Here is a 25,761-nt window from a genome sequence, read left to right on the forward strand (position 1 = left end):
CACACCCCTGACTGACCAAGGACAAGGCAGAGATGGGCAGATGCAGGTCCTGCCATTAGAGAAGCCTAGTCTGAAGGGGGAGGCATCAAGCACCAGGGATTTTCACCCAGAGAAGATGCAGCTGAAGCTGGGCCAGGCTTGTGGGCAGGCCAAGGCCCAGGGAGGTCCCCTTGAGAGCTTGCAGTGGAGGCTCAGAGAGAGGTGGGGACTGACTCAGAGTCACACAGCAGGTCTGGGGCAATGCCGGGCCAGATGCTGTGGGCCCCAGGGCTGGACGAGGTTCCTCTGGCTGGCCCCTCCCCTCCCCCCACTCTGCCTGGCCCTTGGCTGTAAACACAGAGAGAACAAGTTCCGTTTCCCGGGAAATATTTATCTTCGGCCGTGTGGGGAGCGTGCTGTGGGGAGCGTGCGCTGGCCTCCGCCTGTCCTTCCTGTGGGCTGGCCTGGGGCAGGAGGTGAGGGGGCTTGGCGGCCTTGAGGGGCAATCTGGGGGGCTCGAAGGCAGGGCCAGGAAGGGCATGCCCTGGGGCTCCGGCCTGGAGCTGGAGTCTGAATGCTGGTGTGAGAGAGGAGGGAGCAGATGGGAGAGAAACCCGCAGCCTAACCTCACGCCCTCTCACATTCCTATCTTCATCCCTGCCAACCTGTCTCCTCCGGTTCCTGCCTCCAACCCTTGGCTCCTGTCTGCTGCCCCCACCTTGGGATGCCTTTTCTTCCACTTCCTTGTCTGTCCCAGCTCTCAGCTGGCTTCCTCTGGGAAGCCTTCCCTAACTCCCTAACCCCCTAACCCTGTGTCCTCCCCCTTTCACGCCCAGTCCCTCTCCTCTGGCTCCCAGCAGCTTCAGCCTGAGCCCCACAGACCAGCTAAGGTCTTGTCCCAAGCTACTCAGACAATGCAGACAGCTGCGTCCAGGCTGCCCAAGAGTCCCCCTTCTGGGAAGCACAGGCCCGGACACTCTGGGAGTGGGGCAGGGCCCAGAGGTCAGCTCCTTTCAGTGACACAGCACAAGCCCAGGTACGCGGGGGATCCAGGTTGATTGAACGGGGGGAAAATCCCACGGGCCCAGCGAGGATAGGGGCAGGTAGAGGGGCCCAGGGCTCCTGCCAGCCAGCTGGCTCTGGGGCTTTAGGCTGTGTATCCCAGGCTGGGCCAGGCCTGACTGGGGCCCTGACAACAGGAAATCCTTGAAGGAGCAGGCAGTGGCTGAGCACAGCAACAGGAAGCAGCCTTGACATGGGGCAGCAGCTCTGGCGACTGGACCCAGTGTGGGGGTGGTGGGGGGGGAGCTTGTGGGACCCAGGGTGATGCTGAGGGTGGCACTGAGACACTGATTGTGGGGCAGCGGGTATTCTGCGGTGTGATACTGCGCTTGTGAAATCATGGGATACTGTGTGAAGAGTGAGTGAGTCACTGCGTGTGACACTGAGTATGTGACACTGAGTGATAGCGAGTGTCTGACACCACTTGTCCAAGACTGTGTGAGACAGTGGATGTGCCACCAAGTGTGTGACACCGATACTGTGTGATACTGATTTTGTGATGCTGAGTGACCAAGTGTGACACTGAGGGTGTGACACCGTGAGGATGAAATATGTAAACACAGATGAATGACAACTGTGCAATAACAGGTGTGGTCCTGAGTTTGGAGCTCAAGTGTCTGACACTGAATGATCAGTGTGGGCCCCAGGCATATGGTGAGTCTGAGTGTGCGACCAAGGGCGTAACACAGAGTGACATCAAGTGTGTGAAAACCAGGGTGTGATACTGTGTGACCCTGACCCTGACACTGAATGTGTGATGCCGTGTGTAATGGTTGCGACAACGTGAACTGTGAACACACAACCCTGTGTGTGATACTGTCATGGGAAGAGCCCGACGGGTTCAGGCAGGGAAATGACATGATCCAGTCTATGATTTTGAACGAGTCTGTACTCTGGCTGCAGAGTGGATGCAGGGGACCAGTTGGAGGGGCCAAGAGGAGACGGGCAGACAGTTGGAGGCTGCTGCAGCCCCTAGGCAGGAGATGGTGGTGCCTGGGCTAAGGGGTGGGCAGAGTTGGAGAGAAATGGACAAACCTTGGAGATATTCGCAGGTAGAAATGACTGAACTTGCTGATGAATTGGAGGATGAGCCAGAAGGAAAAAGGGAGGATGGCTGCCAGGTTTCTGACTTGAAGAACCAAGGGATGGTTGGTGGAGATGTTACTGGGATGGGTAAAGACTCGGGGAAGGTCAGGGTTCATGGGATGGGGGAGGACAAGGAGGCAGAGACTGACAGACCTGTTTCAGATGTAAGTCAGACATCCAGGTGAAGACGTCCAGTGGGCAGCAGAGGCCAGGCTGGGGATATATTTAGGAGTCAGCAGGCAGAGCTGCTTTATTAAACCATGGACCTTGCTGGGATGACCTAGGGAGAGAGCGTAGTGAGAGAAGAGGTGAGGAATGAGGACTGAGCCCTGAGGTGAAGGGGAGCAGCAAAGAGACAGAGGAGGGGCAGCCAGGCAGGTGGAGGAGACCAGACAGGTGAAGCCAGAAGTCACGGGAGGGGAGAGGTTCACCAGGGAGGGAGGCTGCCGCGCTGTCAGGTAAGGTGGGATCAGGGAGATTGTGCTGGGCTGGGCCACGTGCTTAAATAAGCCTGGCAAGAACCCTGTTGGGGACAGGGTGGGGCCAGAAGCCAGATGGCCTGTGCAGGTGGTAAGTGGAGGTGAAGACAGAGCATAGTCAGCCCTTTGGAGACCTTCCACTGTGGGGATGCAGAGGAGAGGCATGGTTGCTGCAAAGAGGTGTGAGGTCAAGGGAGAGTACAATTTTTTTTATTATGGAATATTTTAAACACACAATAGGAGGGAGAATACAATACGCTTGCCATATACCCCTCACCCAAATCTAACAGTTATTAAGATTTAGACATATTTAGTTCATCTACCCCTCTTTTCTTTTCATTTTCCTTTTTTGAAATACATTATTAAAAATTTTTTTAATTGTGATAAAATGTGCATAATATAAAATTTACCATCTTAACTGTTTTTAAATGTAGGGTTCAGTGGTGTTAAGTACATTCACATTGATGTGCAGCCATTTTCCAGAACATTTTTCACTTTGCAAAACTGAAACTTATACCCATTAAACAATCTCCCCCTCCCCCCAGCCCCAGGTAACCACTCTTCTACTTTCTGTCTCTATGACTCTGACTATCCTAGGTATATCATATAAGTGGAATCATACAGTATTTGTCTTTTCATGACTGACATTTCATTCAGCATAATGTCCTCAAGGTTCATCCAGGCCACGTTATAACATATGTCAGAATTCCCTTCCTCTTTGAGGCTGAATGATATTCTATTGCATGAATAAACCACATTTTGTTTACCAGTTCATCCATTGATGGGCACTTGGGTTGCTTCCACCTTTTGACTTTTATGAATAGTGCTGCTGTGAACATGGGTGTACAAATAGCTCTTTAAGATCCTGCTTTCAATTCTTTTAGCTATATAACCAGAAGTGGAATTGCTGGGTCATATGGTAACTTAATCTTTAATTTTTGAGGAACCACCATACTGTTTTCCACAGCAGCTGTACCATTTTACACTCCCACCAACAGTGTACCAGGTTCCAGTTTCTCCACATCCTCACCAACACTTTTTTTTCTTTAATTAATTAGTTAATTAATTAATTTATGGCTCCATTGGGTCTTCGTTGCGGTGTGCGGGCTTCTCATTGTGGTGGCTTCTTTTTGTTGCGGAGCACAGGCTCTCGGCCTGCGGGCTTCAGTAGTTGTGGCTCACAGGCTCAGTAGTTGTGGCTCGCGGGCTCTAGAGTGTAGGCTCAGTAGTGGTGGCACACGGGCTTCGTTGCTCCGCGGCATGTGGGATCTTCCCAGACCAGGGCTCAAACCCGTGTCGCCTGCATTGGCAGGAGGATTCTTAACCACTGTGCCACCAGGGAAGTCCTTTTTTTTTCTTAATAGCAGCCATCCTAATGAGTGTGAGGTTGTATCTCATTGCGGTTCCTTTTTTTTAAAGTACATTTATTTATTATTTATTTTTTTATTTTTGGCTGCGTTGGGTCTTCGTTGCTGCACATGGGCTTGCTCTAGTTGCGGTGAACTGGGGCTACTCTTCGATGTGGTGCACGGGCTTCTCATTGCAGTGGCTTCTCTTCTTGTGGAGCACGGGCTCTAGGCACCCCAGCTTCAGTAGTTGTGGCACGCGGGCTCGGTAGTTGTGGCACACGGGCTTACTTGCTCTGTGGCATGTGGGATCTTCCCGAACCAGGGCTCGAACCCATGTCCCCTGCGTTGGCAGATGGATTCTTAACCACTGCACCACCAGGGAAGCCCCTCATTGTAGTTTTGATTTGCATTCCTTGATTATTAGTGCTGCTGAGCGTCTTTTCATGTGCTTGTTGGCCATTCGTACATCTTTAGAGAAATGTCTATTCAAGGCCTTTGCCCATTTTAAAATCAGGTTGTTTGTTTACTTTGTGGTTGAGCTGTAGGACTTCTTTATATATTCTGGATACTAACCCCTTATCAGATATATGATTGCAAATATTTTCTCCCATTTTATAGGTTGCTTTGCTGAAGTATTTTAACACAAATCTCAGACATGATGTCATTTCACCAAAGGTGGATATTTTTAAGGTCAGAAGGTCCTGGATGATGCTGAAATGAGACAGTGCAACACAGAGCCAGCTTGGAACTGTATGTGTAAGGCTGTGTGAGGGTGACACTGGGGACCTTGAGACATTGTGTGTGACGCTGAAGGTGGGTCACCCTGATTGAGGGCAAAAGTGATAGTTTCACTGTGTGTGGCCCCGTGACAGTGATGTGTGACACTGTGGACACTGTGAAGTGATTGTGTGTCACTGAGTATGTGGGACATGCCATATGAAGGTGACAGTGATCGTGTCCCTGTGTGTTGCCCTGAGGTGGTGAGTATGACACAGAGTGGATGCCGCATGGGAACGAGAGGGATTGCGGTGTGTTGTGGTTGACGGGGGTGTGTGCGACCGTGTCGGATCAGCGCCAGCCTCAGCTGCTGACCGTCAGACGGAGGACAGACATCACAGAGTGGACAAGGAGAAACGCTCGATGGGGACAGAAATGGTGTCTGGGCCCAAGTATGAGCTGGCGTGAGGCCTGTTCCTTTCTCTGAACTCTCCAGGAAGGCTTCCTGGAGGCAGGGCGGGAGCTCGGTAGTGGGACGCTGCAGGTACCTGTTAAGCTATGGTGTCAGACAGCCCTGTCTGGCTGTGATATTTAGCAAGTTATTTTATCTCTTGAGCCTCAATTCCCTCAAGTATAAAATAGGGTGGTTGGGAGGATTACGTGAAATCCTAAATGAACACAGTGCCTGGCACTGAGCAAATGCTCAGTGGTCTCTTGGGGAGACCACCCCTCAAATCCGTGTGCCCAGACACCTGGTGTGACGGGAGCACCAGTGGGTGCACAGAGAGGGTACACAGAATGAATGATGTGTTCTATGCCCTCAGCCCTCCCTCTCCCGCCCCTTCTGTCCCCTGCTCGGCATTGTCAGGGCCTCCCCACCCCAGCTTGCTCCCCTCCACTCCTCTCCCTGGCTCCTGCCGTCCTCACCCGCTCTCAGCCTCCAGCCCAGGCTCCTGCAGCCTCATTCAATTAGGCCGATGCAATTTGCTCAAGAAAAAAATGCCATAATTTGGTTAATCACACCAGTAGGGGATCTGGCCCTGGTGGGGTGGGTGGGGATGGGTAGGAGATCCACCCCAGTAGCTGAGAGCACAGGTCTGGAAGTGCCTGTCTCTTGGGAGAGACCCACCCACTCCCTTGGGTTCCATTCTGGAGCCAGAAGAGTCCAGAGCTTGGGTCTCCCCAACTCCAGCCACAGAGATCTTGAGACAAAGGCTTGGGATGACCGGGTTCACTCATGACCCTGGAGGGTCCCTGGCCCTTTTCCATGTCTCAGTCTCCCTGTCTGACAATGAGAGTGGGTTGGGGGGTAGTCTCTGAGCCTCTGGCCAGCATAGCTGGTCTCTGCATCCCAGATCTGGTCAGTCCCCCCTTATGGCTTCCGTAGGGCCTTCTCTTGGGCTTTGGAGAGGGTGGGGTAGAGGGTGGGTGAAGGGGACAGAACCCTAGGGGGAGTTAGGAGGGGGCGGGTATCCTCAGAGCCTCATCTCTGTCCAGAGTCAGAGACCCTCTAGTCCCAGGCTGCATACCTGGAGCGAGGGCAGGAAGAAAGGGAGCTGGTATTTCTTGGTCACCTGCAGGGCCACAGCTTCTAACCTCACAGGTTGTACCTTGCTTGCACAGGGCTCCAACAGAGGCAGGGTGGCACTAAAACCCAGCTCATTCTCCCCCACCAATCCTTGCCCCTCAGGCTGCATTTGCCCAGAGGGTTGGGGTCACCTCTTTGTAACTTGCACAGAGGTGGCCTAGCCCCTAGCTGGGAACAGCTTAGGCAGGACCTCATGGTTCCATTTGAGTCTTCCCAGTGGCTCTGGGAGAAGGCACCATTTTATAGATGAGGAAACTGAGCCCAGGGAGGTGAAAAGCTTGTCCAGTGCCGCACAGGTGGTGTGTGGCAGGGTAGGGATGTGAGCCCAGGTCTGGCAGAGGTGATGGAGGAGGTGGTGGGGTCCACGGGGCAGGAGAATCAAACCCCCCACAGGCACAGATGCCAGCACTCAACCATAAACTCATTCACTTGCTCGGAGACAAAACCAGCCACTGGTGCGCTCACAGTTCCGCAGACAGCTACACACTTGCTGCACACACCTAGGCTCACACAGACACTGACAACCCACATCACACATGCACGGGCAGCCGTACGTGCAGATGGCTCGTGCACAGATGGTGCCTCAGGGGTGCTCACACATTCACACTTTCACATACATTCTCCCAGAGTCCCAGAGCCACATGCTTTCACACAGATATCCTTCTAATAACCCAAGGGGCATATTCTGCTGTGGTTACATGATGGCCTGTAGGGACATGCATCATGGACAACTAATGGGCAGGCCACACATGTGCTTAGGTCACTAGCAAAGCAGGAGTGGCCTACAAAGTGGGAAAAAAAGTCAGTTGTGATGAGTGTATTCAGAATTTTGCAATCAGAAAAGTCACACAAATGTGATTTTAATGTTCATTTCCAAGACAAAATTTATATAAGGTCTGGTGAGACTGGGGTGCATCCTCATCTTTTTAGGGTTTGGGGGCCTCTAAAGGACCTGCACAGATTCACAGGCACAAGAGTCACGTGAGATCCCCTGGGCTCACATATTTACCTGGCCCTGGGCTCTGTGTGTGTGTGTGTGTACACGCACTCGGTTGCTCCCGGATCCTTGAGATATGAGGATATGAGGAGGGAGAGTAGGAAAAGTTCCAGAGACTCCGGATGTTTGTTCTGTGGCTTCCTGGGCCCTCCAGAGGCAAATGATTTTGGATGCCAGCCTGTCTGCCCGGGCGGGGTGGTGGGCTGGTGGGTTGTGTGAGGAGCCCTGCCTCTGGAGCCCCAGCGAGGGGACCCTGCGAAATGATGCGGTGTGACCGAGGCCCACGGCCAGCTTCCTGTGGACTTGTGGACCCGTCAACGCCCCTCTCTGGGGCTCGGTTCCCCCATCTGAAAAATGGAGGCAGAGAGGAGGTGAGACTAGATGGGCTTTCACCCGGAGACTGAAATGGAGAGACATTCCAGGCCCGGGGTGCAGAAGAGAAAACCAAAGCTGGGGTGGGGAGATGGAGGGGCCAGTAAGGTCCAGGGTTCAGGGCAGGGCGTGGGGCCCCAGAGCCTGCAGTGTCTCCCCAGTGTCCCCTTCCCTGGAGAAGGGCCGCTCCTCAGAGCTTTGCTCGGGGCAGTGGTGGCGCGGAGAGGCTCAGCCCTTGTTGATCTGCCAAGGGGAACAGTGGAGGGGGGCTGGGGATGAGAACAGGACCAGGGAGCAGGATAGCACAGTGGGGGTGGGGCACTGGGGCAGACCTGGGCTGAGCCTGGAAGCAGCAGTCCCCAACCTTTTTGGCACCAGGGACCGGTTTCGGTTTCGTGGGAGACAGTTCTTCCACGGACGAGGGCGGGGGGAGGATGGTTCAGGCGGTAGTGCGAGTGATGGGGTGCATCGCGGCAGTTGAAGCTTTGCTCACTCGCCCACTACTCACCTCCTGCTGTGTGGCCAGGTTCCTAACAGGCTGCAGCCCAGTACCGGTCTGCGGCCCCGGGGTTAGGAACCCCTGCCTGGAAGGACAGGAGGGGAGAAGAGAGGACATCTGGTGCAGGAAATGGAAAAGGAAGAGCCAAGGCCTGGAGGTGGGGGGATGAAGGGGTTGGGGGATTAAGGTTGGAGAGTTGGGAATAGTCTAGAGCATGGAGCCTGGACCAGGGTGTCAGCAGGAACAGCAGTGGCCTCGTCTGAGGTGCTTCACAAACAACTCCAGCAGGTCCAGGAGCTCAGAGCCTATCCCAGGGCCCTGGGAGCCATGGCAGGCTTCTGCAAGGGAGGAATACAGCACTGCAGCTACGGGTTGGGGGAGGCTCAGAAAGGCCCCCCGCTCTGGGGAACAGAGTGGTTGGGAGCCCAGAGGCAGGGACATGCCTGAGATGAACCCTGCCCAGAAGATTTCTCATTCCAGCCCCCAATACAGTGGGACTATTTTTAGGAACAATTAAAGTGCTCACACATTCCTGCAGGGGCAGGGAGAAGGAAGGGGGGCCAGGAGCCAGTGCAGAGGGAAAGGGTGGACCCCGCTCCTCCCTCCAATTCTGGCTTTGTCCTCGGGACTGGGGAGGCTTGAAGACCCTGGCCAGCCCGGCCTCCCCAGCCCTGTCCCCAGGGTCCCCTCCTGGCTCTTGTGTCTGTCCCTCTGCCTCTGAATCGGTCCTCATCTCTGTCCCAGTCTCTTTCTCAGACTCACCCTCCCTCCCAACCCCCGCCCCCCATGCCTGGATTTGGGGAACAGCTGGGATGGGCCAGGCCCTGAAGACAGAGCCAAATACAGTCATGGGACCCACAGTGAGGCTGTGGGAGAGACACATACCAGAGAAGAACAGACTGAGAGAGAGACAGATATGGAGATATGGAGCCTCCCAGGAAGGCTGGGAGGGAAACAGAGCTCAGGTCAGAGCCAGGAGAGCCCCATGGCAGTGGCAGCCGCTCTGTCTCCTGCTGTCGGTCTTGTGCTGGAGGAGATACTCTGCCAGACCTGCCCGCCCTTCACTCCCAGCAGCCCCTCCCCAGGTTAGCCCTTCCTCCCTGCCCTCTGCAGGCCCACACTGACCCTGGACCAGGCCAGTGCCATCCAGCATTTACCTCCCACTGTGGGTACCGTGTCTGGCACAGAGGGAGAGACACGAGGCCCTGTCCCTGGCCTGGAGGAGGGCACCCAGCTCCACCCTGCACCTGAGAGGGGCTCAGCCTATCTGCTGGCCAAGGCAAGGAACTGGAGGGGCCGCTAAGACAAACAGTGCATAGCAGGGAGGGAGCCTAGTGTGTCCCGGAGGCCTCTGGACTGGGGCAAAGGCCTCCTGACTCCACGTGAGACCCTGGGCAAGTCCTTTCCTGCCTCTCCTGGTCTTAGTCTACCCTCATCAAGCTGGGGATTTGGCTCCATAGGCCTGGGGCCCTGTAGACTCTGATCCTGTGGGAATTCTCCGGAGGCCTGGGAAGAGGACAAGTGACCCACCCAGGAAGGCTGCCTGGAGGAGCCTTCATGAAAGAAGGTGATAAAGATAGTGCTCCCCTCAGGGAAGAGCCCCTCCTTCCTGGCATGCTGTCCCCTACCCTGCCTGCACTGGGAGGTGATCCTGAGGCAGAAGGGCCTCCTGGCCTGCAGAGATGCCTTGGAAAGGTTGCCAAAAGTTCTCAGCACAAGGCACCCTCATACCTTAGGCTCCTGTAAGACAGTCACTGTGCCAGACTTGGGAGACTTTGAGAGGGTGCAGCTGTCTCCCTGGCCTGGGGACCTTTGGGAGTCATGGGGTCCATCCCTCTGCTTGGTAATGGCATATACCCTTCACAGCCCAACAGCCCTGGGTTCTCAGGAGTCCAGCTATCATTTTATAGTTCAGCAAACACCTCCTGACACCTGTGACAGGCTGTATGATACCGGGGTCCCCAGGAGGAATAGGGCACAACCTCTGCCCTCTAAGAACCCCCAATCTGATCGGGGAGCCAGATGGGCAGTAGTGGCAACTCTGCATGCCATGCCATCGTGGGGAGCACAGGGCTGTACGAGCCCCGGGGTGGGAGGCTCATTTATTCATTCATTCGTGTATCCAGTCGTTCCTTAAGCCATCATTTCCTGAGAGACATTAACTCTTTTCTGACGCTAGTCCACTGGGTCACTCAGCTCCATCCTCCTCTCCAGCTTGGGCCACTGTGCCTGCCTCTCAGAGGCTCCTGGACTTGCTTTGTCCAGCTCCCAGCCCACGCTGAAGGCCACGGAGCCGGTGAGGCTGAGGAGGGTTTGAAGACATTAAGAGTCATGGAACCCAGAGCTGGAGGCCAGCCAGGCTCATCAAGTCCTTTCTCATGGCACAGACTCCCTAGCAGGGCCCCTGTCCTTGTTTGCACACCACTGGGGTCGGGGAGCCCACCTCCTTCCTGCCCAGGCTTCTCTTTTGTGGTATGACTGACTCACAGCCAGCTTATACCTGCCAGCCCGCTGTGCCGAGCTCTGCCCACACGGGCCCTTGGCCCAGGAATCAAGGACAGGAGAGGCATCAGGTATTTGGGACAGCAGTGATGAGGGGATTTTGCTGCTGTTCTGGGGAGGAAGACTGTGGCATCGAGAAGAATGTGGGCAATGGGAGTGGACGCAGCTATTGGCTCTGCCCTGCGGATGAGGCAGCGGGACGTGGGGAGCTAGGGGAGAAGCCCTGAGCCTGTCCTGGACTCCCCCCGAGACCATCCTCCCCCTCGCACACTGGGCTCTGCCCTCCCTCCCTCTTCCCGCCCCATCCTTTCCTCACCCCAGACCCTGTGCTAGGGACTGAGGGGGCCCAGCGAGTCAGGTCCTCGGAGAGCTGACCGTTCATACAATCCCTGCCTTCCCTCCCCAATTCCTTCCCCTTCTCCTTCATCCAACCCCAAACCTAGCCCTTGAGGAATCCAGGGGGGCCTGGGACAATTGGGAGGGCATTTTGGAGGAGGCAGGAGCTAGAGTAAAAGCTGAGACCAGCTTAGAAATGGTGAGGGTCCCGGGAGGAGCTGTGTGTAAATGTTGGAGGGAAGGAGCCCACAGGATGGGGCCGAGCTCATCGGGGAGGTCGGGGGACGGGGTGGGGGAGCGCCAGGACCGGGCTCAGGTGTATTCTACAGTGCACGTGTCTCCAGTGTGGCTCGGAGGCTGGGGACGCGGCCCTGTTGGAGTAACAACTGAAGCCAGAGTCTGCGAGGGGTGGGGGAGGGGAAAGGGGGGACCCAGAGGAGGGAGGAGAGGAAGAGAAGGAGAGGTAGGAGGAAGGGGGAAGGGCAGGTCCTTCCTTGAGGGCTGGGCCCCTTCTACACACCCCGGCCCCATGTCACCCCACTGTCCCCCCTCGCTCCTTCCAGGACGCCTGCCTCTGCCTTCTCTGGGGACCTTCTCTGAGGAACCCCCTCGTGCGAGGGAAGTGGCACGGACCTGCTGCCAGAAGCTGGGTCATTCTCACCTGAGCAAGGCCCCACCCCTTTGATCCTTAGTCTCCTCAGCTCTAAAACGGTGTGGTCAGCACAGGTGCCTCCCAGGGTTGGTAGGAGGATGAGAGAGAGTGTGTGTCGCTGGGTCTCAAAGTGTGGTCCCTGGGGCGGCAGCAGCAGCAGCAGCAGCAGCAGCATCTATGGATGTGTTGGAAATGCAAATTCTTGGCCTCATCCAAGACCTACTGTATCAGAAACTCTGGGGGTAGGGCCAGCAAGCTGGATATTAACAAGCCCTCCAGGGGATTCTGGTGCACAGTCAAGGTTGAGAACCACTGATGGACACCTCTAGCACACAGTAGGTGCTTGAGAAAGGTGCCTTTTCTCCCCCAAAGCCTGATACCCCACTCAAGCAGGGCCCTGACATGTGAGCTTGTCCGACTGTGGCCTGGGTCTCTCTCCTGTCGCTTCCTCAGATCAGGTCTCCCAAGGGTCACCAAGCCTCTTTCCTCTATTTTCCTGCCCCTGGTCCAGCTCAGCCTTGTTGAGGGGAGATCTGGGGCTGCAAGATCTTAGCACCCCTGGGCGGCTCTTGGCATATTTAAGGCACCGGTGTCTGTTAGAGGCAGCTCCTGGGCGGGTGGCAGGTCTGGGCCGGCAGGAGGGGAGGGAGGAGATGGGGCTGCCTCTCCTGCTTCCTGGCTGTCTCCTGATTCTACAGGGCCAGACACGCTGTGAGGACGGTGAGAGTCACAGAGTAAGCTTGGGGTGCTCGGGCTCGGCTGGGGTCTGATGCCCAGCCCACAGGGGCTTCTCTGGCCTGAGCCTCCAGGAGGCCTCCTTTGGGGGAGCTCTGCCAGTCACCCCGGCGGAGCAGATGGGCTTACAAGTGCCAGGCACATGCTGGGCTCAGAGACAGATGTGTGCCTTTGCCCTTGAAGGCCCTGTTCTCTGGGAAGAGAAGAAGCTGTGTATAATGCCCACCAGAATGGGAGGCAGGAAGCAGAATAATAGATGGCATCTGCCCTGGCACCCCTGGTTTCTCTCATCATGGCCACTTTCCTGGGTTCCCTTGTCCTGTGGGTGCCTATCTTGGGTCAGGGGCTTTCTCCCCAAGTTTTCGAGGTAACCACTTAGAGGTTTGGGGGAGGAGTGGGCAGGAGAGCCTGGAGTTGGGGGGAGGGGCAGAACCATACAGGAGAGAGAGGGCAGAAGCCATCTGAGAGGAGAGAGGATTTGGAGGTGGGAAAAGGCATTGAGATTCTTGGAGACAAGACAGGAGAGCAGCCTGTGACAGAGATGGGCGTCAACTGAGGGAAGCATGGAGAGAAGGAGCGAGACGTCACACTCGGAGAGATCAGGGAGACAGAGCCTGAGAGACAGACACAGCCCCAGGGGGAAGGAAAGAGGAATAGAGAGGGAGAGGGACTCCAAAGTCCTGGGGGATCTTGAAGGTCCCCCCTTTAGAGAAAAGGACACCAAAGCCCAGAGAGGGAGGGCGCCCGTAACCCCAGGCCACACAGGACCTAGCACAGGCAGAGCTGGGTAAGTCAGTATGTATGGCCAGTCCCAGTAACACAGCTTGTCTTAGGAGGCCCCTGAGTGTTGGGTTTGATGTTACTACCTTCTTCTAGGCCGCCGTGGGGGCACTAGGAGGCTTCCCTCCAGAGAGCGAGGGGTGGGCTCTAGGTTCCAGGCAGCGGGGAGAGCAATAGAAGGGTCAGTGGAGGTGGGGAAAGACATAGAGACTCATGGAGACAAGGCAGGAAACTAGCTTGTGACAGTGACACTGACCTTCAAGAAGGCCATCCGTGCCTGTGCTAGTGGCTCCAGAAGGGATAAGGCCAAGGTCTCTGGCTTCATATAATCCATTAAGGAGTTAGAAGTAATTTTGTCCAGACCCTCTCCCCTGTCCAAATGAGTGCAGAAAGGCTGATCCAGCCCCAACGCTGGCTCCAGAGGAGCCCTCACTCAGAACAGGCTCCCCTTTCTTGGTATCTGAGGTGAAAGATTAGTGTGTGGGAGTGGCACTGTCTGTAGTGCTGAGTGGACCTACCTCCAACAATACAGCTGCAGGTAGGGAGCTGGGGAAAGTAGAAAGGCTCCATCCACCCATCCATCCATCCACCCACTCCATCCATCCATCCATTCACATATCCATCCACCCATCCTCACTGAATTAAAACACAAAATCATAGAACTATATGTTGCAAGTTGGAAGGACCCATTTTTAATAATGAGGAAACTGAGACTCAGAAGAGGAAGGGGCCTACCAAGGCCACACAGAGCTTCCATAGTCAGTCCGGGACAGGACTGGAAATCGCTGCTCTTTTCTACACGCCACAGATTCTCCTCTGGAGTCTGGGATTGCTGGTTGTGTTGCTGATATTTATACTGATGGCTGTTCAGAATAGCTGCAAAAGCAGGAAACGTGACCTCTCTCGCCTCACCCTGAGCCTGGCTGTGTGTGTGAGTGTGTTTGCATGTGCGTGTGTGTGCATGCCTAAGTGCATATTTATGTGTGCATTGTATATAGGGTTGCGTTTTTATCCGTGTGTGTGCGTGTTTGTGTGAGGGTGTGTGCATGGCAGTATGTATGTGTATGACATGTGTAGACGTTCGTGAGAACATGTATGGCTCTGCTTGTACTTTCCCTTTCCTCATCTTTTTAAGATTTCTGGGGTTTTAACCTCTGACTTGAGCTTTGTTAGTCCCCACCTGGGCCTCCAAATTGGGAATTTCCCTACTTCCCATTCTCAGCTGCTCCCCATTGATTCTCCTTTCACTGGGGCAGCCGCTCTGTCCTCTGAGCCCCGCCCCCCCGTGGACTTTGGAATTTGAGCTATTTCCTCCCTGAGTTAATGCAGGAGGTGAAGTTGCTTTGAGATCAGGGAAGATTCAAGGAGAAGGTGGCATGTGAGCGAGTCTTAAAGGCCAGGTATGAAGTGGCCTTTCCCGGCTGTGGTTCCTGCACTCAACACCCGCCATCCTGGGGCAGGCAGGGCAGGGCCAGGAGGTGGGTGGACAGAAGGATGCCAGGCAGAGAGCTCCGGGCTTCATGGGCCATGTCTGCATCCAGCCCACTCAGGACCCCTCCCCGCTGCTGCCCCAACTCTCCCAAAGTTTCCTTTTCCATTCCCCCCCGCTCACTGCCATTATCCTGCCCTCTGCCTGAGGAGTCACAGAAAACTGACCAATCCAAGCAAAGGCCAGACAGGCACCCACCAATTCCAGTAAAGGACAATTCAGGGCATTCCCCAATCCAAGTAAAGGGCAGGTCGAGGAGCCACCAATCAGAACAAAGGACAAACTATTCTCTCTAAGCCCCCTGAGGAGGGAGCTGGGGGTCGGTGCAGAGCAGAAGCAAGAGAGAGGCTGGAGATCCAGAGTCGTGGGTTCTGGACCTGGCTCTGCCCTGACTGGCTGGCTGACCACAGATGGGGCATTGCTTCTTTTTGAGCCTCAGTTTCTTCATCTGTCAAATGGGGACACTTAGCTGTCCCAAGTCTATGGCTTTGAGAAATGTCTCCGCCTACCTGAGAGCTTACTCCATCACCTTGGCCCCTCTTCTCCAACTTCCACACTATACACATAAACTCTACTGGAGGGCAGGGCCCCTCAGGGCTTAGCTTGTCCATCCCCACTGTCTCCAGGCAGGAACAGACCTAAACCAGCACCACCTCTGGAGCCGAGCCCTGGGAACCCCAGTCTGAGGAGCCTGGGTTGACAGATTTTAGTTGGGGATTATTTGGGGCATCAGCTCTTCCTCCCTGCTTTAGTCTGCAGAATTGACCTCGAAAGGCCACAATAGCCCATGTGTATACTGTGCGTGCAGGTGTTGCTGAGTCCTGGCCTTGTGACTCCATAAGGAAGTAGCTGCACCTGTGTGAACCTGTACGTGTACCTGGAGGGTGTCTGAAGGCAGGCTGGGGTATTTCTGAGAGGATGTGAAGGTTTGTGGCTGTGTGGCTGGGTATGTGTGGTGCTGAGGGTGTGTGAACTGTGATGAGGAGTGCCTAAGGGTCAAAGGAGAATTGATCCAATTTGGGGATTGTATTGTTTGGAATGTGCAACTTCTGATGTCCTAGGATGGAGACACATCTTCATGACCAAAATGTATCTTCACTTGAGCAGTGAGGGGGATAAAAGAGGAGTTGGGGGCTCGAGAAAGCAATGCCAAGTGAGCATTTGGGGGAGACAGCCCAACACAGGACTGGGTGGGAGTGGGAGGTGGGGTAGGGGAGGAAATTGAAGCCAAGAAGATGCAAGGTGAAATCTGGAGCTGAAGCTTGGACCCTAGGCTTCATCTGGACCCCAGTGCAGGACTCCCCTCTGTAGCCAGTCTGAAAAATGGGCATCTAGCCATTTTTGCATACCCCCAGGTATGGGGAGCTCACTTCCTCTCTCCTGGTGGCCTCTGCCTGTGCAGCGTGGCTCTGCCTAGAAGAAGTTCTTTCATCCCACTGGGCCAAGGCCAGCCTCCTGTGAAATCCTATGGGTCTCCAGGCTGTCTCCAGGACCACAGAGTCCAGTCCCCCTGCCCAGGGAAGCCTGAGATATTGGAGTCAAATACTGAGACCCCTGGGTTCTGCTCTGCTGCAGGCTAGGCACCCCTAGACTCTCCAAGCTTAGTGACATGCAGGACTTGATTTCCAGTTCCCTCCTTACATGGGTCACCTCCTCTGAAAGAGTCTCATCTTGGTCTTACCTGGGACACAATGCACTGGGGATGATTGAATCAGTGGAGGAACTCTCATCTTCTCTATTTAGGTTAATGGATCTTTATTAATACGGCCTGCAGTTTCAGCATTTTAATGTATTACCAGCCACATTTACACTACGGGCTCATGCTGAGCCTGTGGTCCACTAAGACCCTCAATCTCATACCACTTTCACACGAATGGGGCCACGCCATGTGTCCTGCATCCTACAGTTAATCACTTTGCTTTATGAACTCAGCCATCCACAAGGAAGCCATCAGAAAGAACTTCCAGGGGCTAGTGGGGAAGGCATAGCTGAGTGGATGGTATGAGTCACAATTCTGCCTTGGCCCTGGATCCTCTGTTCCATTACCTTTCTCTTTGATCCCCATGGTTCTGGCCAAGTTAATAGAGCGAGAAGCAGGGACCTTTCTTGTCTCTGTTCCGGCTCTCCAAGGACGGGGACTGTTCCTGGGACGGGAAGGCTGTGAGGCAGTCAAGGCTGATCTCTCCTTCTCCTCCTATCTTGCCAGGGGCTGGCCCGTGTTTCTCGCATCTTGTGGGCTCATGCACGCCTTGGATTCTTGCTACTCCCAGCCCCTCACTAGGCTGACAAACGAGACTGTGTGAACCACCTCCCTCCTCAGGAAACTGAGTGGGACTCAGATTCAGCAAATGTTTAGCTGAGCACCTATGTGTGTGGGCACCCTGTGAGGCACTTCTAGGACTCAGTTTCATTTTATCTTCACATTAGCCTGTAGGGGGAGATAGCCTCAGTTGCCCCCAATTTACAGATAGAAGACTGAGGCTCAGTGACTTGACCAAGATGCCCACTGCTAAAAATAGTGGAGCTAGGATTCAAATGTGGGGTTTTTTGTTTGCTCGTTTTGCTTTGTATTAATGTGGAAGCTTGTACTTTCCCTGCTTTCCTGAGTTGTCCTTGTCTGAAGGACAAGAGACCTGGGGTCTAGTCTAGACTTGACCTCTTGACTCACTGTGAGTTCTTTGCTAAGTCCCTGGCCCTTCTCTGAGCCCCAGTCTCCCCATCTGTAAGATGAGGGGACCTGGACATTCTAGGGCCTTAAGACTGGTTGGATTCTGAGATCCTAAGATCCTGGGATTCAAGTGTCTGCGAGCCTTGGGCTCTGGTTTAAGCTGGGAATTTGTGTTCCCAGCCACCTGGGTAGGGGGATTGCCCTGGCCTGCCTGGAAAAGGCCCTCACTGCCCTTTCCTCTCTTTCAGGATGCTTTGCTGAGCCTGGGCTCCGTCATCGACATTGCAGGCTTGCAATGGGCTGTCAAAGAGGCCCTGTCAGCTGTGCTGCCCAGAGTGGTAGGTACCTTGTCCCACGCTTCCCCTGCACCCCTAAACCTTTGTCCAGCTCCTTGCTGTACCTACAGGGTTGAGAAGGAAAGAAGCAGCAGGGCCCCCCCCTCCCCCCGTGAAGGGTTTGGGTGAGTGTTCTGAGAGGGCTTCCTGGAGGAGGAGGACTGAAGCTAAGCCCCCAAAATGAACTTATATAGGAATCCTGGAATGTCTGGGACAAAAAGAGCTTTAGAGCTTAATTGGAAAGATCATGTCTCAGATAATGGAATGGATTCACCTAGGATAATAGCTAGGACATAGTGGAGTCAGGTGGGCTTTGGAATATGTACAGCAGGAAGGATTGAAAGTAGACATGCAGAACTTCCTTGATGCCAGTTCTGGGAGGTGCTGAAATGGGGCTCAGCCTAGATGAATGGATCTGTGCCAAGTTAAAGTGTCCTGTCTGGAGTCAGGAGGCTGGACAAGGTGTCTTCTAGAAACCTTTAAGCTTCTCTCTGACCCATCCCAACACCACAGATGAGGTTGCAGACTGGGGGAGACTGTGACCCTCTTCAACTGCCCCAGGCCACTCCCCAACCTGGCTCCAGTGGCCACTGTCCATCCCTTAGGCAGTAGCATGGATAAACTGGCCCTCAAGACCCAAAGCAGAAGTGTCTCAGCTGTGCCAGATAGAGGGAAGCAGGGACTGTCAGTCCAGGGAGGGAGGCTCTGACTTACCCTAAGGCACATAGAAGACTTCATAGAGGAGGAGATGCCTAAACTGAGTCCTCATAGCCTAGAATGTCCCCTCCCCTACTCTAGACATCAGCCACCAGCAGAGCCCTTGTGTCTGAATCTGCTGGATGGATGAACCACCCGAGGCCCAGAGAGGGAGGGCACTTCCCCCAAGGTCACACAGCATGACAGGAACAAATGGGGCTTGGCACCTAAGCACCCCCATCCCCTTTCCTCAGCTCTGCCTTTTCAAAACCTCCTGGAAGTTCAGAGCCCAGGAGGAGGGCTAATGAGTGAGCTTTATTGATTGTGAAATTGGTAGGAAGTGGGTGGTATGTTGGCTCCCAAAATAAATCCTCCCAGAGATGGGACTGAGGCAACATCTGGCCTGGGGTGGAGAAACATCTGGAAAAGAGGAGGTGGGGAGGATGGCAGGTCAGCGTCCGCGAGGCTGCGCTGGGAGTGGGGAGGAGGATGTGACTGGCCTAGTCTTCACAGGCAGGATGCCTGGTGGTTGTGCCAGCATAGACGCCCTGTACTGGATTAATTGTATCCCCAAAGCTGGGGGTTGGGAAGACAGCTGTGGTCCAGGTGACTAGGTTCCTGGGACAGTGGGAAATGTCTGCCTCGGCCCACCCCGGAGACCTGTATGAGCTAGGGAAGCCCTGACTTTGCAGAGCCCTGCTGCCTTGATTGCATGGAGGGGCTCAGCCCTCCAAAAAGGGTGGGGAGATGGGAGGTCTGCTCTACCCCTAGGGAGGGGGGAGGAGATGGGGGAGGGGTCTCCCTACCCGCCCGCACCCCCAGGGAGGGGAGTTGCTGGCACCTGGCTCTCTCATCAGCACCCATTGTGGCAGGCACCCCAAATGCAGATGGTGCTGCTGTGTCTGAAATGGTTCCCTCTTCTCTGCAATAAACTCAGCTAATTTTAACCCGGAGGGCTGTGAGGGAGGGAGTGGGAGGCTCCTTCCTGCCTCCCCACCCTCAGGTTGCCCACCGCTCTCTCTGCCAGGGCAGGACTCTCTGTGTGACCCTGGGTGCTGGGTAGTGTCTTAACCTCTTTGGGAGGCCAAATCCCTTAGGCCCCTCCTGGGCTGCTTAAAGAAGGAGGCTGGAGACAGATGAGGCTTGGGTGGCTTCCTTCCCACTGATTTCTTCATCCCTGAGCTCCTCAGCTATACCCTCACCCAGGAGGACAGAGGGGCTCCAGGTCTTCCTGTGTCTGCCCTTCTCACTCTCCTCAGGCCCTATCATTTCCGGCCCACGCCACCACTAAGCTTGGCTCAGATTCTCTTGAAGTGAGACTGGGATATCGCCTGGGGGTTGGGAGAGGGTGAGGGGCTGGCTGGGGACAGCCACAGGCAACAAGAGTGTCTGACCGGATTGTGGACTGTCACAGTGGTGAAAGGCAACTGCTTCTGCTGAGAAGGATTCCACACTTACTGAGGGTGGGCCTTTAACATTTAGCTGCAATGTCACCTCCTCCAGAAGCCCTCCCTGATACAGTTAGCAGAGAGGAGAGCTCTCCATTCTCCCACTGAGAAAACAACACCTCTCAGCATACTTAGCTGGGCACAGGGGTGCCCCCTCGATGGGGTGTAGGCTCTGCTGAGCCTCTGCATCTCCCTTATCACCTGCAATGCGGGCAGTGGAGACGCTCTGCAGGTTGTGTTGGTTGTGGGTACCTAAGTGTAGCCAGTCCTGCTTGGAGGGAATGTGGATTTTCTCCTGTGGGTCAGTGAGGGCAAGTGCTTCTGCCAGGACATGGTCTGGAACTGAAGGCAGGACTGCTCTGGGCCCTTGGGGAGGGTGGATTGACAAGCTGCAGACTTGACATTCTTCGACCAGAGCTTTGATCTCACTCTGGGGAGTGATCATTCCAAAATACAAATCAGCTCCTGTCTCACAGGGCTCACCAGCCCCTCCCTCCCCAGCAGCAGCCCCTCCCCCTAACACCCTCCCCCAGCTCCCTTCCAGCTCAGCACTGGGCTGACCCCAAGCCCACCTCCGGTGCCCCCTGCCCCCACCATCAGGTCTGTCAATGCTTTGGGCCCTTTACACTTACATACCTATTACTCGGCCCAGAAGACATTCTTCTGTGCCTCACCCACTCCCTGAATGTGTCTAATTCCCACTCCAGTTACAACTTTAAAGTCACTCCCTCCAGGAAGTCCTCCTGGCTTGGGTCATAGTTTGTGATTTCTTGTAGAGTTGTTTGTGTATCTGAGGTAGGAGGGAAGCTTCCAGGGTGTTCTGAGCCTCTCCTGCAGTACGGCCCTGAGAGGACACTCAGTTATTGTTTGCTGAGGCTGGAGACTTGGCAGGGAGATATCTCAGGACTGTGGGGTTGGGGCGATTTGTCTGTACCTTCAGCCCTTCAGACCCTCCCCAGCGCGTTGGATGTGGAGTGATAGGTAAGGAAAGCCGGCAGGGTGATGGGTCACTGCCTGCCCAGAACCCCTCCAAGAGGAGAGAGTGAGGTGCTGAGGTCATAAGGGAACCTTCCTACCCTGACCGCACTTAGGATCACCTGGGGAGTAAAGACAGACAAACAGATGCCCGTGACCTTGTCATCCAGACCCGTGTCAGGCTGGGACTGGGCAGCTGGGAGGGCTTCTCCTCAGGATCTCATGAGTGCCTTCTGTCCTAGGAGACTGTCTACACCTACCTGCTGGATGGGGAATCCCGGCTGGTGTGTGAGGAGCCCCCCCATGAGCTGCCCCAGGAGGGGAAAGTACGGTGAGCTGTTCTCCACCCATTGCCCTCTCACACAGTCAAGGGTGACCACAAGGTCTGGTCTGACCCTCCCCATCTGACCTTGACCTCAGCCTCCCTGCCAGGTGGGGTTCCAGTGGCCGGGTCCACTGTCTTTTCTTGTGTTGTGTTGGGGGAGTGGATGGCACAGGGAAAGCGCTAAGTGGTAGGCTTTCTCCTGGAGAGCTGTTCTAAATCGCTGTAGCCTCCTCAGAGCAAGTCTCAGAAGATTGGGGCTACAGTTTATCAGTTAGAACCCCAGCAGGCTACGAGAACTGCCTGGCAGGTTCTCACAGAATCACAGAATTCGGAGTCACAGAATGCTGGTCCCACATGGTGTCAACCCTGAGAATAGGGAGATCAGAAGCAGCGTCCCGCTGTGGGTTCTGGAGCCCAACCGCTTGGGTTCAAATCCCAGCTCCCATTTACTACCTAGGGCAAGGTACTCAGCCTCCCTGTGTCCTGATTTTCTTGCTTGTAAAATGGCAATAATAATAGTACTTACCTCATAGTACTATTATGGGAGGATTCTTGTGATGATTAAATGAGTTTAACACATGCAATGCACTTAAAACTGTATCCATAATGAATGCTAAATGTCTGTTTTTATTTTCATTATGATAGAACATGGAATCACAGACTTTAGGAACATGGGCTCAGCACCCTATGGTCCCTTGATACCTCTGAGCTTACTGAATTCAGCCTCCCTATTTTCCAGATGGGCAAACATTGTGAGACGAGTCCAATGCCACATACCTGGTGTGAGGCAGAGCCAGGTCTGGGACACGGTCTCCTGGCTCCTGGCTGTCTAGGGGACAGTGAAGGGAAGTGGAGCTTGTCCGATGAGAAAGTGTTGACAGGCAGGGGTGCTGGTCCAGAGGGGAGCAGGCCATGGAGGACATGGGCACTGCCTTCTAAGCACCGCAGGGCCATTGTGGGCCCAGAGAGCACAGGGTCAGGAGCTGAGGGCTGAGTAGACACTAGCGGGGGTGTTACTAGAAGGCAGCTCTCCACTCCAACAGGCCAAGCAGTCAGGGATGTGGCTTTTTCAGGTAGTAGCTGAGGCTGGCAAGATACTCACCTTTCACAGAGGCCATGGAAAGAATGCCAGAGGTCCTGATGCTGGGGATGCTGGTGGTCCTGAGGCCCCTCCTGGCACTCGGAACCCTGGATTCCTTGACGCTAATTCTCTCCTCTGGCGCTTCCCCATGGAAGGGGCTGGCTCCCCTCCAACAGCTCTGAGCCTTCCCACCTCCTGTTCTCCCATTCGATTCCCTCATGGGGTGGGTGGTGGGTGACACTGTCCCCTTCAGCATCTCCTGACAACTCCTCCCCTCGAGGACAGTGTGAACCAAGCCAGCCATGCCCCTCTCTGGCCTCTAGTGTCCCATCTATAAGACAGCGGGATAGGGCTGGGAGGTCTTTGGAATCTTAAGGGAAAAAAATGCTAGAATGTTCCTTCTGAGCCTTCCCTAATTAGCCCCTAATCCTCAAGAACTTTGCTTAATATGAGTTTGCCCGATCCAGGAAGTTTCTCGTCAAAGCAGCCTGGGAAGCCTCTTTTGGGAGAGGGATGCTGGATCATGGGCTCAGGAGGCAAGAGGTGAGCATCCTTCGGGGTTTGCTCTGCTCCTGAGCCTGTGATGCTCCCCGTAGGCTTTCTACTGTGAGCTGGGGACGGGATGGAGGTTGGGGGGTGTGCCGCCTGCGGTCCAGGCATCTTTGAGGGGGCTCAGATCCTCTGCATCAGCAGCCCTTTCAATGTCCCCGCCCCCAGCCACCTCGGATTCAGTAAAGCCTTTGGAAAAGGTACAAAAAAAAAAAAAAAAAAAAAAAAAAAGCAATTGAAAGTGAATGTTCCAATGCAATTAACCCAGAGTTGAGTGGAAATGGGGAGGCCTGCTGGGAGATTGGGCTCAGAAATCCCAGGAGGCCGAGGAGGTGAGGCAGGTGAGGGGGCAAGAGGGGTGAGGCAGTGGGACGTCCCACCAGCAGGCATTGGGGGTGAAGGTTCAGGCCAGTCCTCTCTTCTGAAATCTGTGCTGTGCCCACCCACACACCCACCGTGTGTCTGGTGCTGAGCCCACCTCCTCGGCTCAGGCTGAGACTGAGGTTTGTGGAAGAGGCAAGAGCACTTGAATGGCAGTCAGACAGGCCTGGATTCTAGCCCGGCCCCATCCCTGCCCCACCGTATCCCCTTCCAAACCTGTTCTCTTATCTATGGAATGGAGCTAACAGTGGGCCCTGTCTATTAGCTTAATGAGATTATAGCTGCCCAGGGCTTAACCCCATGCCAGCACACAGTAGGAGCTTAATGATTGCTGACTGCTTTCCACCCCCAAGTCCCAACACATATACTCACTGGGTGACCTTGAGAAAATTACTTCCCTACCAGGGTCCTTCCAGAGGTGACCTCTGTGGCTCTGGCCCCATCAGGAGACCAGGCAGCAGCCCCAGGCTGAGGTGGAGCCTGAGCTCTGGCCATGCCCCAGTGGAGGGGGCACTCCTCCAGGCAGCCCTGGAGGGCCGGCAGGGCTGGCAAACAGCAGCAGGTGTGAAGTAGAGGTGGATCATAAAGACAGATAAGGGCCCAGGGTGGTGTGGGGAGGCCCCATTAGCTACCCAGCCTCTCCTGCCACTGCCCCGTACCCCTCCGTGAGCTCACGGATGCCGTTTCACCCCCAAGTGTGTTTTAGATTCCCTGCCTCCTTGTGCTTGGTTCGTGCTCTTTCCTCCCCTGCAAAGCCCTTCCCTGTACCTTTTCCATCTCTACCAGGCCATTTCCCTTCTCTGCCACGGCCCAGCCAGAGGGCTGCTAGGAGGCCTGCTCTGTAGATCCCCGGCACTAAGGAGGATCCAGTTTTCAGAAAAGGTGTCTGGGTCTTGGTAGCCTCCCTCAGGGATGGGTCTGTCCACGAGAAGAACCCTGGGCTGGGAGCTAGGACAACATGGCTGCAATCACAATCTCATGCACTCTCTCTGGGCCTCAGTCTACGCTTCTGCGTGGTGATAAGATGGGACAGTGTGATGTCTGAGGGATGGTCCCACTATGAACCCTGAGGGCTGCAAGGGGGCTTCAGGGCTGGAGGGAGAGAATCCTGGAGGGCTGCCTGGGTGAGAGGCTTCCTGGAAGCCTTCGCCTCACTCATCTTGCTGCCCCAATCTCCCAGCCTATTGCAGTCCCCAGCCCTGCTGCCTTCCTCTTCTCATTGTGTCTCCTGCCATCTTAAAGCCTCTGGTTATTTGCTGCTGAGTGCAGTGAAATCTGGGGCCTTTCAGGCTGCAACGGAGATACCGCCCACACCGGCCCCAGCTGTTGGTCTCCTTCTGCTACCATTTGGGGGGCCCAGGGCCCAACCTCGAGAAATTTCTTCCTCAGAGCTGACCTGGTCACCAATCACTGCAGAATCTGTCTGTCCCTCTGATTTGTCTCAAGGGACACAGAGAACAGTCTTTTCCCATCTCTGGAGTCTCACATTCTGGGAGAGGGAGAGGGAGCGAGAGAGGAGGGTCCGGGGTCCTGGCCTGAATCATAATTTGTCTCCAAGAGAGATGAAAGGGTGAGAGTGAGGTTGAGGCCCCTGGAGTGGGGGGCAGCTCAGTCAAGAGGAGGGGTCCCCACCTAAGAAGGGGTTCAGAGGAGTGGAAGAGGGCCTGGCACTCTTTCCAGGCCATTGACTCTACTCTCCACTAAGCAAATAGTTGTTAAAGGGATGGAACTGTCATAAAGTCCACACCCGTTCCATCTCCCCACTTTGTGCCCATCTGTCTTTATCTTCACTGGGGCAGCCACGACCACCCAGGCACCCAGGGCTGAGTCACTAGCCTTCAGTCTGGGGAGCGGGCCCTGGGCTTTGGCGGGGCCGACCCCAGCATCAAGGTTCACCCCCCAACATCAGCCTGGCAGGGGAGGGGGCCTTCAGGAGGGGAGAGGAGGCAGAGCAGGGGCTCTGAGTTGAGGAGAAGTCATAGGGGTTGTGAGCAGTAGATGACACCCCCAGCCCCAACTGGGTGGGGGAGACACAGCCTCAGAGTCCCCTCCCCCTTCCGATATCTTTGAAACCCCTAGGGAGACAACAGTTCTGGGAAGGGTGAGGCAGAGGAAAAGGGCTCATATAGGAGTGGGTTGAGGTGAGCATGGCCTGGTGCCAGGGTGTGGGGACTCCTGAGGATGGAGGATCCTTGGAGGCCCCAGTGCTTGGTGGAAGATCAGACCCAGTCAAGGTTGACCTGCCCCAGCCCAGCCTCTACTCTGCTGTCCAGGGACCGCTGAGACTATGGGGCCCTCACTGAGACCCGGTTTCTGTCTCTCAGATTCTCCCTCTCCAGTGAGAGTTTTACTCAGCAGCCAGCACGATCAGCCTGAAACTGAACCTGACCTTCACCTTTTCCTGCTCAAGTCCCTCTCAGGGCTCCCACTGTCCTCAGGATCAAGCCCAGCTCCTCAGGGCCCTGGCTGTCTCCAGCCTTGTTGCCTGTTGTCTGGCCACAGCAGCCTCCTTGCTGTTGGATCATCCAGCAGACACACATTCTTTCTTTCCTCTGAGCCTTTGCCCATGCAGTTCCCTCTGCCTGCACATCCTTTCCTGTCTGCTCTGCTTGTCCTCTAGGACTCAACTCAGGCATCTCCTCCTCCAGGAAGCCTTCCCTGACCCCACTTCTGTCCTGCAC

At 55.1% G+C, this 25,761-nt stretch overlaps 1 protein-coding gene across 8 annotated transcripts in view; it reads left to right on the forward strand.

Annotated features, from left to right (window-relative positions):
- The window catches only part of PDE2A (phosphodiesterase 2A), a 102,267-nt gene that overhangs the window by 52,998 nt on the left and 23,508 nt on the right, over positions 1-25,761 (forward strand). For 4 of the 8 annotated variants that reach the window (XM_032640818.1, XM_032640821.1, XM_032640823.1 and 1 more), the window contains 2 exons: positions 17,539-17,628; positions 20,987-21,075. In XM_032640818.1, coding sequence (XP_032496709.1) covers positions 17,539-17,628; positions 20,987-21,075 — 179 coding nt within the window. Of the gene's footprint in view, positions 1-4,573; positions 4,646-7,485; positions 7,629-17,538; positions 17,629-20,986; positions 21,076-25,761 lie in introns of those variants that run through there. The other 4 variants (XM_032640815.1, XM_032640817.1, XM_032640816.1 and 1 more) reach the window with 2 other exon arrangements.

This window comes from Phocoena sinus, chromosome 8 (genome assembly GCF_008692025.1).
Source record: "Phocoena sinus isolate mPhoSin1 chromosome 8, mPhoSin1.pri, whole genome shotgun sequence".
Taxonomy (NCBI): domain Eukaryota; kingdom Metazoa; phylum Chordata; class Mammalia; order Artiodactyla; family Phocoenidae; genus Phocoena; species Phocoena sinus.